Here is a 17867-nt window from a genome sequence, read left to right as displayed (position 1 = left end):
AATCGAGGAGGTGAAGGTAGATATATCTCTGATGCGTCAGGATATGCAGAAGCTAAGGGACAGAGTTGGTGAGGCTGAACACAGAATTAGCGAGGTGGAAGACTCCCTCCCCCCATTGCAAAGCTCCTCAGACAGGCTGCAGCAACAAGTACACCTTATCCTCCAAAAACAAGATGACATGGAGAATAGGCTGCGCCGCTGTAACCTGCGGTTCATTGGCCTCCCGGAGGGCTCTGAAGGTGCAGACCCCTCATCCTATTTGGAACAATTGCTCATTCAGACATATGGCAGAGAATCCTTTTCACCCACTTTTGTTGTGGAACGTGCACATCGCCTCTCCGGGCGTCCCCCCCCTCAGGGTGCACCCCCCCGCACGTTCATCGCTAAATTCCTGAACTATCGGGACAGAGATGCCATATTGCGCCTGGCCAGAGTTAAGGGGAACATTCCATTTGGAAATCACAAAATAGCGATTTTCCCCGACTTCTCTGCTGAGGTCCAGAGGCGCCGCAAGAGCTTTTTGGAGGTCAAACGCAGGCTGCGTATCAAGAATATCAAATACTCTATGTTGTATCCGGCCCGTCTTCGAGTGGAGGGTGAGGACCGAGCCCACTTCTTTGAGGATCCGGAAGCCGCCATCTCCTGGTTAGAAGGACTGGAAGCTAGAGCCTGACCACCTTGCCCTGGCGACTTCATGATACTTTCTCCCTGATTGCCTATACCTACAGCTGCTGTAGGGGTGGAGGGGGTTTTGTAGATCCTGCGGAACTCAAGACTTTACATCCCCCTTCCCCCCCTCCCCCCTCATTTCCCTGCATACTGCTCCTGTGTTTGACCGGCGGAGCGCCCTAGCTCCACAGATGGAACTGATTCTTCTGTTCTCTCCCTATGGATTTCCACCTGCCCATAGGCTTTGCTACCCAGCGATACACCTGTTGGTTTTCGCCCCCTACACCCGCTAAGGCGTGTGTTTGTGCCCAACTCCCCTGTTGCCCCCTGCGACTTCTGCTGGACCTGGGCCCCCGGGCCCCCTTGCTTGTCCTAATTGTATTTTGCTGTATTTTTGCTGAATACCCTGGGGGTCCCTGGCCTCCTGATCTTGCTCTTTACCAGTCGCATGTGGGCCTGTTCTGGTTGAGGCACTTGTTTGGGAACATGCCCGCACAAGTTGGGGTTGGTGCAGGGCAGGGAGGGGGGATTGGGGTATTACCATTGTTTACGGTTTATATTTGGTACAATCTCTTTACTGTTTCTGTTCTATGCACATTGACCTCAAGTACTAATTATCTGCTCTTTTGCTGCCGTTTATTACTGCTAGTGTATGGCCGTGGACTTGTTAGTTCTGTGGCCTTATTGCCTGAGATCCTGGGAGCCTCCGCTCCACGCTCCGTATTACCCCTGCCATGGCTGCATTGAAATTGTTGACGTGGAATGTCAGGGGTATGCGCGATAAGATTAAACGGACGGCTGTCTTTAATGTTCTACGCCGTGTACGGGCTGATATTATAGTTCTGGTGGAGACACATTTGGAGGGCCGTGTACAACAGTCTCTCAAACGGCCCTGGGTTGGCTGGGTGCAGCACTCTGCTTATAGCTCGCACTCCAGGGGTGTGGCGCTACTGGTGGCCAAATCGGTACACTTCCAGCTCCTAGGATCTCAGGTCGACCCAATGGGTAGATATGTCTTTCTTAAAACGTCAGTCTATGGGGAATTGATGCTGCTGATGGCTTTCTATGTGCCCCCCCCTTACTCTGCTGTGATTATTATGGAGGGACTGGCGTTTATGGCACAGAGCCCGGGGGCCCCGGTGATCTGGCTGGGTGACTTTAACAATGTGATGGACTCGGGTCTGGATAGATCCGGTGGCGCCTCCCAGGCGCCGCCGGGGTCGTCCCCGACCAGGTTCTCCCGATTGTTGGAGAGCTTTGGTTTGGCCGACTCTTGGCGCAGCAAATACCCTGCTCAGCGCGCGTACTCCTGTTTTTCGGCTGCACACCATTCTATGTCACGCATTGATCTGATATTGCTGTCTCGAACCCTGCTCCCCAGGTTACTGGCGGCAGGCTTCGCCCCACGGACTTTGTCTGATCACTGCCCTTATTGGATACTGTTGTCCTTGCCCTGCAATAGACCTCCCCCGGCCTGGCGCCTGAATCCCGCCTGGCTCCCCTTGGTGTCTGATGGGAACGACATTGAGGGGACCTGGACACAATTCTTCTCTGATAATGAGGGCACTGCCTCCCCGGCTGCGGTGTGGGAGGCATTTAAACTGTTCGCCAGATCCACTATGATTTCCAAAATCAAGGCTGTTAGAGCGCGGGCTGCTGGGGAGATCTCCAGGGCAACGACAAATCTAATTGAAGCTGAACAGGCCTTTATGGCGGACCCGACTCCGGCACATGAATCCCAGTATAAATTGACCTCTAAAGTCCTTTCCCAACTTGAATATGAGAAGGCGAAATCTAAGATGTTTTTTCAGAAGCAGAATCTGTTTGCACATGGTGAGCGGGCGGGGAAACTCCTCGCATATTTAGTTCATTGTGAGGATAGGCCCCCGGTAGTTATTACTTTGAAGGATGACCTGGGTAATGAGATCACTGATCCTGCTGCGGTGACACAGTGTTTCCGATCATTTTTTAGTACACTTTACACCTCCTAGGGCTCCCGCTGACTGCACTGACATGCATGACTTTCTGGACTCTATTGACTTTCCCACTTTGACACCCGACCAGTTGGCGACCCTCGAGGCACCCATCTCTGTGGAAGAGATTGCAGCAGCCATGTCCAAGTTCCCTAGATCTAAGGCCCCCGGCCTGGACGGCCTCCCGATTGAATTTTTCTCCCAATATTCGGAACTCCTTTCTCCTAAATTATTGGCTTTGTTTCAATCTCTATTCAAAGATGCAACCCTACCCCCTTCTATGCGGGAGGCGCTAATTGTGCTCATTCCCAAGCCGGGCAAGGATGTACACGCCCCAGAGTCTTACCGTCCCATCTCTTTGCTCCCAGTAGACACTAAAATCCTTGCGAAAATTTTATCCCTCCGTCTTAACAAGGTGATCCTTTCACTCATACACTCGGACCAGGCCGGGTTCATGCCTGGGAGGAACACCTCATTTAACCTTCGCCGGTTATTCATGAATCTCCAGGCACAGCACGACGGAATGGGTGGCAGGGTGGTGGTCTCATTGGACACGGCTAAGGCATTTGACTCGGTAGAGTGGCCATTTCTATGGACCTGTCTGGACCGATACGGCTTTGGACCCAATTTTATTAAGTGGGTCAAACTTCTATATAGCGCCCCGGTAGCTAGGGTCCTGGCAAATGGCTGGCAGTCGACCGCCTTCCCTTTATCCCGTGGCACTCTACAGGGGTGCCCCCTCTCCCCCCTGCTGTATGCCCTGGCCACGGAACCCCTGGCGATGGCCATTAGAGCACATCCCGGGATTCGAGGCCTACGTAAGGGACCGCTGGAGGAGAAGATCAGCATGTATGCGGATGACACTTTGTTATATTTGGAAGACTCTCGAGAATCCCTACTCACGGCCCTTTCTTTAATTGAACGGTATGGACGATTCTCCGGTTTTCAGATAAACTGGGATAAGTCACAAATTCTCCCGCTTGACGAGAGCCCGCAGTCGATCGCCCCCGCAAACCCGGCCTTACAATGTGTATCCCGCATTAAATACTTAGGGATTCAAGTGACAGCTAACTCAGCAGATTATGTCCCGGATAACGTTCAACCCTTGTTCCCTCTGCTTAAGGCTAAAATTCAAGTATGGTCCAAATTACCTCTGGGAGTGATGGGTAGAGTCAATTTAATTAAAATGATTCTCCTTCCCAAAATACTTTATGTTGTATGGCACTCTCCTATTTACCTGCCACTCAGGCTGTTTAAGCAGATGGAATCACTCCTCAAGACCTTTGTTTGGGGTGCTAACCGGCACAAGATCTCCTGGCGCAAACTCAAGAATCCTACAAATCTAGGGGGATTGGCCCTGCCGGATTTTAATCTGTACTATCTGGCAGCTCAGTTGTCCCAGTTCTTTCACATAGATAAAACGGATAGAGAACGCTTCTTGACCCTGCTCTGCCCTGGGTGGGCTCACCCCCTCGGGGACCCCCTCCTAGTTATCCTTAGGGGCGTCAGGGGCTCGCCGGAGCCCCTGTGCCCCAGATCTCTTCTATACCACTATTGTCGGATCTGGGAGGTGGTAGCGTCCAGGCTTCGGTGCCCTCCATTTCACACATTCACCCCTCTGTGGCATAATAGTACATTGCGTGAGTTCCTTTCCATCCCTGACCTGTCGGTATGGAGCGGGAGGGGTATTCTTCTCCTTAGCCATATCTCCACGACCACTGGTCTGCGGTCTTACGAGACCTTGCAAGACCAGTTTGCGCTCCAGGGCCCCATGCACTACAGATACTTACAGCTCTCCCATGCCTATAGATCTCAATTCCCTGACGGCCCTCCTGAGCTAGAATCGGTTACCACCCTTGAGATTGTTAAAAGTACAGAACCCAGTCACCTCATTTCCATGTTCTACTCTGAACTTCACACACCTTCCTCGACCACTTTGGCTTTTGCACTTAAGACCCGCTGGGAGCGCAGTGTGGGGGCCATGGAGGATGAGGAATGGGAGGATGCCCTGGAGACGTGCCGCAGAGTGTCGCCAAAACTGTCGGATCGCCTAACCCAGACCTTTATAATACACCAGGCTTATCTCACCCCACTTAGACTGTCCAAATATCACCCTGACTTGGTCCCTTCTTGTCCTATGTGCGGAGACCCTGATGCTTCCTTCTTTCATCTATTGTGGAGCTGTCCCCAATTACAGACTCTATGGCAACAAGTAGTCACATTTCTGCATGACAAGATGGGGTCTCCTCTACAACTCTCCCCTAAGGAGTGTCTCCTGGGGGTCTACCCGGATGGAGAGATGCCCAAGTCCACTGTCATATTTCTTCAGGAAACGTTGTTTATAGCACGTAAATTGATAGCCAGGAGGTGGATGAGACCTACTCCTCCTACTCTAGGATTGTGGATTAAGGAAATTAATAGTGTCATCCCATTTCATAAACTTTTATATAAACATAGGGGGTGCCCTCAGAAGTTCAACAAGATTTGGGACAAATGGGTGCAGTGCCCTGATACGGCTCAGTAATGCAGTGGGTAACTACTTTATGCTGACCGCCCCTGTTGAATCGATATTTTCTGTTCGAGTGTTGGGCCGACGGAGAGCCACTGACTACTGCCTTATTTTTACTATGTCTGTTCTGTTTCTTGGTGTTAATCACTTTGTATATTTGTATTTTTGTACCCCAATGTGTTATGAATCTGATTGCAGTTTCAATGCACGGTTTATTTTTGTATTGTACCAAAAGTTTCAATAAACCTCACTGTTTTAAAAAAAAAAGAAAACCAGAACAGCCAAGCAACTAGCATTTTCACAAGGGAAGTTCAGCAAATGGCAACCTCCATACCTCAAGCAATGATCAGCTGCTCATCAGCTGGCAACACAGCCACCTACTCTGGCAATGCGAAAGTATGATATACTGGTAGTATATCCCCCGCGCCAATGGATCACCCTATAAACTAGAAAAACTAAAAAAACAAAAAGGGGTGGGAAACAGCTGCTATAGTAAAGTGCTAGTGAATGGGTATGAATTAACCTTGATAAAGGTTTACCTATAGCGCTTGCTCAATACTAAAGTGCAAATATATAATATAAACAATCCTATAATACTTTAAAAAAAATGATATATTGGTGCTTATATTAAAGTGCATAAGGTTTGTGCAAAAAAAAAACCAGGTGAACAAATTCATGTGATATACAAAAACAAAATGCTCATTCAATAGATTGCACACTATAAATAAATATATAAAATGCATATATAAAAAAACTGAAAAATCTGAAAAATATTCAAGTTCATACGTAGTGCATGAGATATGTAAATGATCTCATAAATGTTCCACACAGTTCATATATAAATGTGACTTCTTGTGAAAAAAGTTCAAACGTATTTAGATAAATCTGTGCAGTGCAAATGTGCAGGTGCTCAGTGTCAAGCTCTCCAATCAGATATTGGTGTCACTTTTTGATTTCCACCGTGGCTAATAGTAAAATTGCTCACTCACCAGACCAAGTGAGTCTGATATGCATTATGGCACTAAGACCACATATGCTTAAATGACCCCCATGGCCGGGATGGGTTCCCCCCGCGTGAGTGCCTCCTCTTTAATCCAGTGGTATCACTCCTCCCCTGCTCTCATCCGGCCGGATAGGTTTAAAAGGGAAAAGGTCTCTGAAGACGTCAGCCAATTACGAAACGCGTTAGGTGGAACGCACATCGTGACGTCACATGAGCTGGGTGGAACGCAAACCGGTAATAACTGCTCTCCACTCCACAGCTCTATATGTGACAGCGGTTTTACTTGTTTTTTTACCTGTAATTGGATCGTGTGAACTGTTTTGGATTTATGTGCAATAAAGATACTTTTAAATGTTACTGCACTATTTGGAGTTTTCCCTTTTAAACATATCCGGCCGGATGAGAGCAGCGGAGGAGTGATACCACTGGATTAAAGAGGAGGCACTCACCCGGAGAGAACCCATCCCGGCCCTGGGGGTCATTTAAGCATATGTGGTCTTAGTGCCATAAGGCATATCAGACTCACTTGGTCTGGTGAGTGAGCAATTTTACTATTAGCCATGGTGAAAATCAAAAACTGACACCAATATCTGATTGGAGAGCTTGGCACTGAGCACCTGCACATTTGCACTGCACAGATTTATCTAAATACGTTTGAACTTTTTTCATAAGAAGTCACATTTATATATGAACTGTGTGGAACATTTATGAGATCATTTACATATCTCATGCACTACGTATGAACTTGAATATTTTTCTGTTTTTTTTATATATACATTTTATATATTTATTTATAGTGTGCAATTTATTGAATGAGCATTTTGTTTTTGTATATCACATGAATTTTTTCACCTGTTTTTTTTTTTGCACAAACCTTATGCACTATATAATTTTTTTTGAAGTATTATAGGATTGTTTATATTATATATTTGCACTTTAGTATTGAGCAAGCGCTATAGGTAATCCTTTATCGAGGTTACTTCATACCCACCTACTTAAATTTTGACATACAGAAAATATCAACTTGCATGAAATACCCCACCATATATGTGCAATGTCATACTCACTCTCTAATGCATGGTGTAACTTGTCCTTGCTGTTTGCAGCATGCTCCCACATAATTTCTATTCCATCTTTGTTTTTTATTAGTCCTTTGCTCAGGAAATAATCTAGAATATCTTCATTCCATCGACCTCCTTCAACGTATAACAGAAAAAAAAACTTTTAAAAACAGGATTTCGTTATAGCGTCCATTAATGGCTGCTAATGTATATATATATATATATATATATATATATATATTTAAAAAAAAAAAAAAACGAATATTCTATGCTTACCTGCTTTGTGCTTTTCCTGGCTCCTCCTCTTCTCTCAAGCTGCTTGCTATGGGGGCACTCGTGCGTTCTCACTCCTGAGCCCTGCTCAGTGTGTCCATAAGACACACCGAATGGGTTTTGCCCTGCCCCCACTACTCCTCATTGGCTGTGATTGGCTTTGGCTCCTGCTGCTGTCTCTCAGCCAATGAGGAGGCAGAGACCCAGATCATCAGCCACTCTCACTCAAATTAATTGCGATAGGGCTCAGATAAGTATTAAAAGGGGGCTACGGGGGAGCTGCATACTAAATGTTTTTTTACCTTCAGTGTGCAGCTCCTCCTCTGCTTTTTACTTTAAATTTCTAAGGACCATATACAGTCAGGTCCATAAATATTGGACCATCGACACAATTCTAATCTTTTTGGCTCTATACACCACAATGGATTTAAATGAAACAAGATGTGCTTTAACTGAAGACTTTCAGCTTTAATTTGAGGGTATTTACATCCAAATCAGGGGAAGGATGTAGGAATTACAACAGTTTGGAGATGTGCCTCCCACTTTTTAAGGGACCAAAAGTAATGGAACAGATTAACAATCATAAATCAAAAACTTTCACTTTTTAATACTTGATTGCAAATGCTTTGCAGGTCAATTACAGCCTGAAGTCTGGAACGCATAGACATCACCAGACGCTGGGTTTCATCCCTTGTGATGCTCTGCCAGTGCTCTACTGCAACTGTCTTCAGTTCCTGCTTGTTCTTGGGGCATTTTCCCTTCAGTTTTGTCTTCAGCAAGTGAAATGCATGCTCGATCGGATTCAGGGTCAGGTGATTGACTTGGCCATTGCATAACATTCCACTTCTTTCACTTAAACTATTTGGTTGCTTTCACAGTATGCTTCGGGTCATTGTCCATCTGCACTGTGAAGCGTCGTCCAATGAGTTCTGAAGAATTTGGCTGAATATGAGCAGATAATATTGCCGAAACACTTCAGAATTTATCCTGATGCTTTTGTCCGCAGTCACATCATCAATAAATACAAGAGAACCATTCCATTGGCAGCCATACATGCCCACGCCATGACACTACCACCACCATATTTCACTGATGAGGTGGTATGCTTCGGATCATGAGCAGTTCCTTTCCTTCTCCATACTCTTCTCTTCCCATCACTCTGGTACAAGTTGATCTTGGTCTCATCTGTCCATAGGATGTTGTTCCAGAACTGTGAAGGCTTTTTTAGATGTTGTTTGGCAAACTCTAATCTGGCCTTCCTGTTTTTGAGGCTCACCAATGGTTTATATCTTGTGGTGAACCCTCTGTATTCACTCTGGTGAAGTCTTCTCTTGATTGTTGACTTTGACACACATACACCTACTTCCTGGAGAGTGTTCTTGATCTGACACACATACACCTACCTGCTGGAGAGTGTTCTTGATCTGGTCAACTGTTGTGAAGGGTGTTTTCTTCACCAGGGAAAGAATTCTTCAGTCATCGACCACAGTTGTTTTCTGTGGTTTTCCGGGTCTTTTTGTGTTGCTGAGCTCACCGATGCGTTCTTTCTTTTTAAGGATGTTCCAAACAGTTGATTTGGCCACACCCAATGTTTTTGCTATCTCTCTGATGGGTTTGTTTTGTTTTTTCAGCCTAACAATGACTTGCTTCACTGATAGTGACAGCTCTTTGGATCTCATATTGAGAGTTGACAGCAACAGATTCCAAATGCAAATGGCACATTTGAAATAAACTCTGGACCTTTTATCTGCTCCTCGTAAATGGGATAATGAGGGAATAATACATACCTGGTCATGGAACAGCTGAGCAGCCAATTGCCCCATTACTTTTGGTCCCTTAAAAAGTGGGCAGAACATATACAAACTATTGTAATTCCTACACCGTTCACCTGATTTGGATGTAAATACCCTCAAATTAAAGCTGAAAGTCTGCAGTTAAAGCACATCTTGTTTGTTTAATTTCAAATCCATTGTGGTGTTGTATAGAGCCGAAAATATTAGAATTGTGTCGATATCCCAATATTTATGGACCTGACTGTATCCCATGGTACCTTGCTGACTGCAAGCTGTACTGACCTTCTGAAACGCCTCCTCTTAGCACCTCTGTAGTTTAGAAGGTAGGCTCTGTGAAAAGTGTGGGACAATGTAGAGCAGGGGTGTCCAAACTTTTGACCTTCCTGGACCACATTAAAAGAAGAGACATTATGTTGGTCCACACTTTATGTGTACACTAACAATAAGAATAGCTGATGAGCAGAAAAAGTCGGGTAGATCACAAGTTAACGAACACTGATATGGATAATGTACCTGAGTAATAAAACTTCATTTTTTGTAATATTTGTTATTATAAAAAGTAAAAGAGGGCAACATAAAACTAGTGCGATATTTGACACTTTATGATAAACTTTCACATCAATATCTGGTTCAATGAATGTAGTAGAAATTCTCAATGCATTCTCAAGGTGCTCCTCAGATATTTTAGTTCTAAACAGAGATGCACCAAAATTTCAGCTGCCGAAAATTAGCAGCCCAAATTAGGGTTATTATCTAATTAGGGTTATTTTCCAATAGAGAAAAAGATGTCAATTATGGTGCCGAAACCACTTGCTTGTGGTGTGTTTTTTATAGTTCATGTGACTCTAAAACCGCATGTAAAATGTAACACGAGTGCGTTATTGATGCGTCTTGCTGTGTTTCCAATGCATTTTAACGGGGAGGTGCGTTTTTGGTGCGGTTTTTTAACTGACCAAAAATGCATCAAGCAGGATGCATTTTTCTTGAGCTTTTCTTGCGCTGAAGGTGCCGATAATGGCCATCAAATTCATAGTCTTTTAAATTCATGATATTAAAGCGGAGTTCCGGCCTTGGGGGTCAATTTGAGCTAAAAATACCCCCGAGACAGTCAGGGCTAGTACATTCCATAATGGATAGCCTCTGAACTGTGGCGGGTCGCACTTACCTGTAAGAAGAAATACTTACCTTGAAAATTTCTTCTCCAGCGCTGCCATCTCAGGTGTGGGCAGCTGAAGCCGTAGCGTCCCTCTTCGTGTCCTCTTCCGTGTCCTCTTCGTGACGTCGGAGTCCCACAATGCACTGCACCGGCCCCGCTCGTCACTTCCGGTGCAGGCACGGCATCCCTGCACAGCTTCTGGGCATGCCCAGAAGCTGTTTAGCAGTGAATACCGTGCCTTCACGTTCAGCTCCCAGGAATCATCGCAAACCGGAAGTGACGGAGCAGGCCGCGGCCGCAGAGGGAGGAAGTGGAAGGAAGGGGAGTATATTTTCTTCTATAATAAGGTAAGTGACCAAAAAAAAAAAAAATCGCCATTATCCATTCCTTTTTCAGGTTCCCCTTAGCAAGCGGATGGCCCAAAATCGATTTTGAGGCCGGAACTCCGCTTTAATGAAAAAGTCAAATATATAAATATTTTTTAAAGGAGTTGTAAAGGCAGGTTTTTATCTTAATGCATTCTTTGCATTAAGATAAAAAAAAAAACCTTCTGGGTGTAGCAGCCTCCCCAACACCCCCTATACTTACTTGAGCTCCATCTCTGTTCACGAGTCCCTTGGCCGTCCGGGACTCTCCCTCCTGATTGGCTGAGACACAGGCCCGGCACCATTGGCTCCCGCGGCTGTTAATCAAAGTAAATTAGCCAATCAGGAGAAGAGAGGGGCGGGGCCGAATGGCAGCTCCATGTCTGAATGGACACACGGAGCTGCAGCTGCTTGCTGTGGAGGCACTAGACAGGAGGGAGGGGCCAGGAGCAGCAACGAGGGACCCCAGAAGAGGAGGATCCAGGCTGCTCTGTGCAAAACCAACTGCATTGAGGAGGTAAGTATAACATGTTTGTTATTGAAAAAAAAATAAAATAAATAAACTTTACAATAACTTTAAACTGTAATTTTCGGTTTTGGCCAAGTACATTAAGAATTTTCGGTTTCAGCACCAAAATTTTAATTTTGGTGCACCACAAGTTCTAATTTAGCCCTTCGTGTGCTTCATCCTTGAAAATAGTTGCTCACAAATATACTGCAGGTGGTGCCGAAAACTGATGATAAGAATAAGGTGTGATTGTGAAGAGTGGGATATTTTTCTTTGGGAAGATAACATTTTTAAAAATTCCAGTAAGTGTTCTTTCACACGGTCCGCCTCCGTAGGCAGATCCGTGCTGCTCAGCGGGGGATCGATGCACAGATCCACGCTGAGCAGGAAGGTGACGGCTCCCTCTCTGCTCTGTGTGCGGAGAGGGAGGTGTCAGATCCCAATGCAACTCTATGGGGGAGAGCGGACCGCCTGTCCGCTCTCATCCGATCCCATCCCCTGGACGGATGGAAAATAGAAGTCCTCCATTCCCCTTTCTATCCCTGCAGTTGTGATCTTCCAGTGTGGTGGGGGTTAATAGACCTGTCAAATGCATTCATCAGGAGTGCAGATTTTGTCTGCCCCACCTCCTCCATTCATAGAAATCATACTATACTTATAGATTTTTTTAAAAACTAAACTTAGGCTCTAAAGTCGGGAAGAAGGTTGTGAACCTCAGACATGAAATTTGAAAAAAAGCACGACGAGACGCAACAAGATCTACTGCACGCGAGAACAAGTTCTAAGACTAAATGGTCTCACCTTAGTCTAAGGTGCCGTTCACACAGGCCTACTTAAAGGGGTTGTAAAGGCAGAAGGCTTTTTATCTTAATGCATTCTATACACTAAGATAAAAAAACCTGTGTATAGCAGCCTCTCCAGCACCCCCTAATACTTACCTGAACCCCATCTCTGTCCAGCGATGTCCACGAGTCCCTGGTCGCTTGGGACTCTCTCTCCTGATTGTCTGAGACACAGCTGCAGCGCCATTGGCTCCCATGGCTGTCAAAGTCAGTCAGCCAGCCAATCAGGAGATAGAGGACACATGAATGGACACACGGAGCTGCAGCTCAGCACAGGTGCCCCCATAGCAAGCTACTTGCTGTGGGGGCACTCGACTGAAGGGAGGGGCTAGGAGCAGCGAAAAGGGACCCAAGAAGAGAATCCAGGCTGCTCTGTGTAAAACCACTGCATAGAGGAGGTAAGTACAACATGTTTGTTAATTTATTTTTTTTATGAGACTTTACAATCACTTTAAGTTGATTGCAAACCTTTACTTTTATAAAAAAAAAACACATATACTTACCTGCTCTGTGTAGTAGTTTTGCACAGAGCAGCCCATATCCTCCTCTTCTCAGGTCCCTTACCGACACGCCTGGCTCCCCCTCCCCACAGCAAGCTGCTTGCTATGGGGGCATTTGTGCAGGCTCAACTATTATTGCACTTAATTTTATTTTTCATTTACTCTGTTTCATACTTTTCACCGTGTGCTATACTGGGGATGCTCTTTATCCACCCTATGTTCACCATCATTCAATCTTATCATTGTTTTACCAACACTTCTACCGATACTCTCAGCATGTATACACTTTTGGGGCACTTTATGTTGGTTTTGCTACTCTGCTTCTTTTCTTGGCTTTGGGAGCTCATCAATCTTCTCAACTCAATAATTGGCTATTATATTATTATTTACAATATAATATATAATTTACTACAACATACACATTTAACCCAATTTTAGAAACTACTTCGGATGAATTATTGAGATGCTTATTATCCCTCCTACTACCAAGACTCTTTTACTGCATTTCCATTGTTCACCCCCATGCGTGCCTGGTATTGCTCCCTCAGCTCCCGGGGCGGATGGTATAGAGGACCTTCCATGGCGAGTCCCTTGAGATAACAGCTTCAATTCAATTGTAAGCAACTCTATATACCAAATACTTTTTCCCAATGGGCATCTACACTGTTATATGCATTGTGACTTTCATGTTATTTCCTTTTTTATAGTTAACCTATTGCACCAGCTCCTGAGGAAATGTTACATACACGAAACGCGTAGAGCATACATGATGCAATCTCTATGGATTATGTACTACCTTGTTGCACAATGTTTTTACAGTTGATTTTATACTTATTGTGATTTGTATTTGTATACTTTTATGATATGCTCCGTTTATTGGGATTTATTGTATTGCATTCACTGGCTTTATGATGTTACAACCGTGCATACAAATAAATCAAATTACATGTGCACCAATTCATGTTTTTTGTTTGGATGTGTATGCACATATACTCTTATGTAATTTATGGTCATTTTAATCACACGCCTCATTTAAAGTCCCAAAAAAAAAACCTTTTTTTCATGTTGATATTAGGGATGGAGATACAAAAATCTTTGTAACCTCATTTAAAGTCCCGACTCCCCTTGCTTTCCTTCCAACTGAAATGAATGAGACTGGCTGCACAGGGATGCATGAAACCCCTGTACACCCCCCTAAACACGGCCCACACATGCGTGTACACTTCTGTACGGCTGTGTGAACATCTTTAGCGGTAGTGCCTGGTTCTCCTTAACCACTTGCCCCCAAATCCCGTACTTGGGGCGTCATTTGACTTCAAGTGGTTGTACCTGGGTGATGCCTGCAGTACCATTTTTTAGAGCAGACGGTTGTCTCTCCTGTAACAGCAACCGGAGCTGCTAACTAGCCACTCGGTTGCCATTACAAGCAGCGGGAGGGGAGACCCGAGCTACTAGCTACTTTGATCAGTCTCCGCAATGGTAACCCAGAAGTGATGCCAACAGTGCCATTTTTTTGAAAATTAAAAGTATTCAAAAATGCCTATCTTGGCGTTTTGAATGCTTTCAAGAGCAGAGGAGGGATTTGGGGTTTTATAGAGCCCAGATCCCTCCATAAAGAGTACCTGTCACATGCCTATTGCTGTCACATGCATGTTTACATTCCTTTTGACAGCATATAATATGATCATGAAAAATATATATCATAAAAAAAATAAATAAAGCAACAGTGTAAAAAATTAAATAAAGAAATTAAAAAAAAAAGTAAAATGCCCCCGTTCCTCTGTGCTGGCGCGCAAAGGCGAATGCATGCGTCGCTCACGCACGCACACAGCGATCGTCCCACACGTGAGGTATTGCCGCAAACTACAGATCATGGGCAGTAATTCTAGCACCAGACTTCCTCTGTACATATACAGTGGTAACCTGTACAGGCTTTTGAAGCGTCACCTATGCATAGTAACAGATACATAGTTTGTCACCGTTGCGCAGGCGTGCGCAATTTTAAAGCGTGACATGTTCAGTATCTATTTACACGGTCTGACATCTTATATATTTAAAAAAAATGGGTTATGTATTGTGTTTTTTTGCATTAAAATTAAAAAAAAAAGTATTTTTTTCCCCCAACTGTGCAAATGCCATGTGACTTAAAAAAAAAAATTTCAAAACCCACCAATTGATTCTCTGTGGCCTTTGCTTTATAAATGGGATTTTTGACTTACCCTAAAATGCATTTCTCTGATGTTCATTGACGGACACCGCTCTTGATCTTCATAACCATTGGGTTATACTGCCCCCTAAGGAGTAGGACACTAGGCAGAAAAATAATCTGGCTACGCCTATGGGAAGTCCCAGGAGGTATGCTCCCCTTCTCTGCTATAGGTACTCAGTTTTGTTACAAGCAGTGTCAGAAGAATTACAACTCCACAGAGGGGTGGGTGCTGTGTCTGTCAATGAAAATTGCCACAGCTATTTTCAATGGCAAACCAACGCAAAATGGCCATCAGACTACACAAACATAGAAACACACAGGCTACAGCAAAATGGCGGCACTACGAGGCTCCCAGGTGGGATCCTTAGGCCTAAAGGACAAGCCCAGGCAGGATGGGGTGGTCTGGCAAGAGCCCCTACCAGGTACAACTCCCCCCCTGCCCCCATCGCCAGCAAAGGGCCCTGCCCCCACCCCAGGAGGTGTACCAGACCACTCACAAATCCCCAGCATAAGAGGGGGGGGAGTTTGGATGGGAAGGAGGGGAACCTGGGGGTCAGACTGTCCCAAGGAAGGGCCCACGTCCACACCAAAACCCTCCAGGGGGAGGGGGGACACAGCTACTCACCATACCAGGAACCAGACGGGCACCGCTCCAAGCAGAACCTCCTCTCCATCGAAATGGGGGGCTGTTGGCCAGGAGGAACGCTGCGACTCGGGCAGAGACCCGGTCGTATGCGACCTCACAAGGTCTTTAACTTGCAGGCCAGCTCTTGTCCGGTGGGGCTATGTCGTGGCCGACCTAGCGCGGAGATGAGGTCTGCGTGCGCGCTGGCAAGACTGGGGTGACCACTGGATCTAGATTATCCAGCCTGTCTGGCAGTTGATTGTAAGGTTCCTTTCACACACTCCGTCCTTCGGATGGACTCTGCTTTTTCTCAGCGGGGGATCGAGCCGCCGATCCCCCACTGAGCAGAAGGATGACAGCTGTGTCTCCGCGCTGTGTGCGGAGACACAGCTGTTAGGTTACCATGCATCTCTATGGGGGTAATCGGATGGGAACTGACCGTCGGTCCGTTCTCATCCGATCCGCTGGATGGATGGAAAATAGGGTTTCCATCCGTCCAGATTTGACGGATCGGATGTCAGCGGACATGTCTCCGCTGACATCCAATGCCCCATAGGAATGCATGGGGGACTGTTCAGATCCGCCAAAAAAACGAACAGGCGGATCTGAACGGTCCGCCTGTGTGAAAGGGGCCTAAATCTTACAGGAAAAACCAGGAGAAAAAAACTTCTATCTAAAAAGAAACATTTTGCCAGGACCAAGGTTCCCAGCAAGAAAATAGATCCTGACTAGGCAGGAAAAAATCTGAGTACCTATAGCAGGGAGAGGGAGTATATCCCCTGGGACTGCCCATAGGCGTAGTCACATTCTTTTTCTGCCTAGTGTCCTACTCCTGTAGGGGGCAGTATAACCCAATAATGAAGATCAGGAACTGTGTCTGTCAATGAAGGAAAGAGAAAAATATATAATGTCCACAGGTAGTGTGCAGAGTCCCGGTTCACACTGCTTGGCAATCGCTGCAAAACGCGCATTTGTGTTCCATTTATTTTAAATGGCAGCCCAAATGCTGTATGATTGTTGAGTGACAGTCTTTAAAAATCCCATGAAGCTTTTCACCCAAAAGGGTGTTGGAGCTACTTTAGGGCCACAAAGGTGCGTAGGGCAGCCCACTGGAGTTAATAGTCTGCTTTATATGTGGAATAGCCAGAACAGAAGTTCCTTGTACATGAAGGGGGCCTGATAGAAGAAAAGTGAGGAGCCCAGAGCCTGTCCTCTCCATGATTACAAGGACTTCTTCATAGAAAAGTGCAGAAGATGCTGCAGTGTGATAGGATCCCTGCTTACCATGCCTCTCCTCCATAGCCGGCACACTAGAGCAGCACAGCCTGTAATAAGCAATGAAAGCGCCCGCCGTGACCACCATACAAGTAATAGACACCCTGGGGTCACCGCACCGCACTGCTCTCCTCATCCACATACACACTGTACGCATCTACAGGAAGGAGGCGGGGACAAGCCCGGCACAGCAAATCATGGCTCAGCACTTCAGGGGCCAATCACTGAGCTTCTTCCACTGCTTTTCAGCCCTCCCGCTCTGCTCTGTGAAGTGCAGGTAAAGAAACCGAAGTTCGCCCCCTAGTGGCCATAAGTAATATTGACGCCTTGGCTGCATCAAGTAGCTCAGAGAATTCCTCAAAACGTCTGTGTAACAAAATGTCACTATATGAAACGTATGGACTATATGGTCCGTACGTTTGTTGTTTGAGAGATTAAAGTGGTTCCAAAGTCAGGTTTTTGCTTTTTTTTACCATAAGGCTGTTTTCACACAGCAACGCAGAGCTGACAAAGAGATTCACCACGCTGGCTGCGTTAGGAGGTGTACAAAACGCGTACTTAGTTTATGACAATGTATAGCGGTGCGGTGCGCTGCCATACATTACCATGTGATTTGGTATACTGCACTGTATTGTAGCGGGTTTCAGTGTTAATGGTACACATACAGTAGGTAAAACTTGCTTCCGGTGTGTCCCTGTGGTGACATTGCAGTAAAACGTCTGCTGCCGCACATAGTGTGAATTAGGCTGGCCATGCAACTTCCTTTAGATTTACCAAAACCATATAATATGAAGTCAGACCTAAACACTTCTCTCGGGTCCAGGCTGCCGTCTCCTTGTCCTTGGCTGTGAGTGCGGGCGGGGAAAGGAGCTCAGCGGTGGCCGGCCAGGGGGGCAGAACTGAAACCCACCCCAGCACCCCAAAATCTGGTCATGCTTGTCTCTCACCAAGCAACTGAAAGCCGACGGGAGGGTGAGGGGGAGAAACCGGCTTTTAGTTGCTGGATGAGAGACACAGAGGGCATTGTTTCTTCTCTGCACCACCTATTGTCCTGCTGTCCAGGGTCCCTGTGTGCCCGGGCCCCCTCCTTTTCTAGCAGGACTTGG

At 45.9% G+C, this 17867-nt stretch overlaps 1 protein-coding gene across 1 annotated transcript in view; it reads right to left on the bottom strand.

Moving 5' to 3' along the window:
* FAM151B (family with sequence similarity 151 member B) overlaps window positions 1–16928 on the bottom strand; it is a 150927-nt gene extending 133999 nt beyond the window's left edge. Inside the window, exons 1-2 of the mRNA XM_082243681.1 lie at window positions 16771–16928; window positions 7222–7350 (exon numbers count right to left, since the gene is read on the bottom strand). Coding sequence (XP_082099807.1) covers window positions 7222–7350; window positions 16771–16918 — 277 coding nt within the window. The 5' untranslated portion in view covers window positions 16919–16928. The remainder of the gene's footprint in view (window positions 1–7221; window positions 7351–16770) is intronic.
* Between the last annotated feature and the right edge of the window lie 939 nt (window positions 16929–17867).

This window comes from Pelophylax lessonae (assembly GCF_965119305.1).
Source record: "Pelophylax lessonae genome assembly, chromosome: 1".
In the NCBI taxonomy this organism is placed as follows: domain Eukaryota; kingdom Metazoa; phylum Chordata; class Amphibia; order Anura; family Ranidae; genus Pelophylax; species Pelophylax lessonae.
Note: the sequence above shows the minus strand (reverse complement) of the source record. Positions and strands in the feature narration are given on the sequence as shown.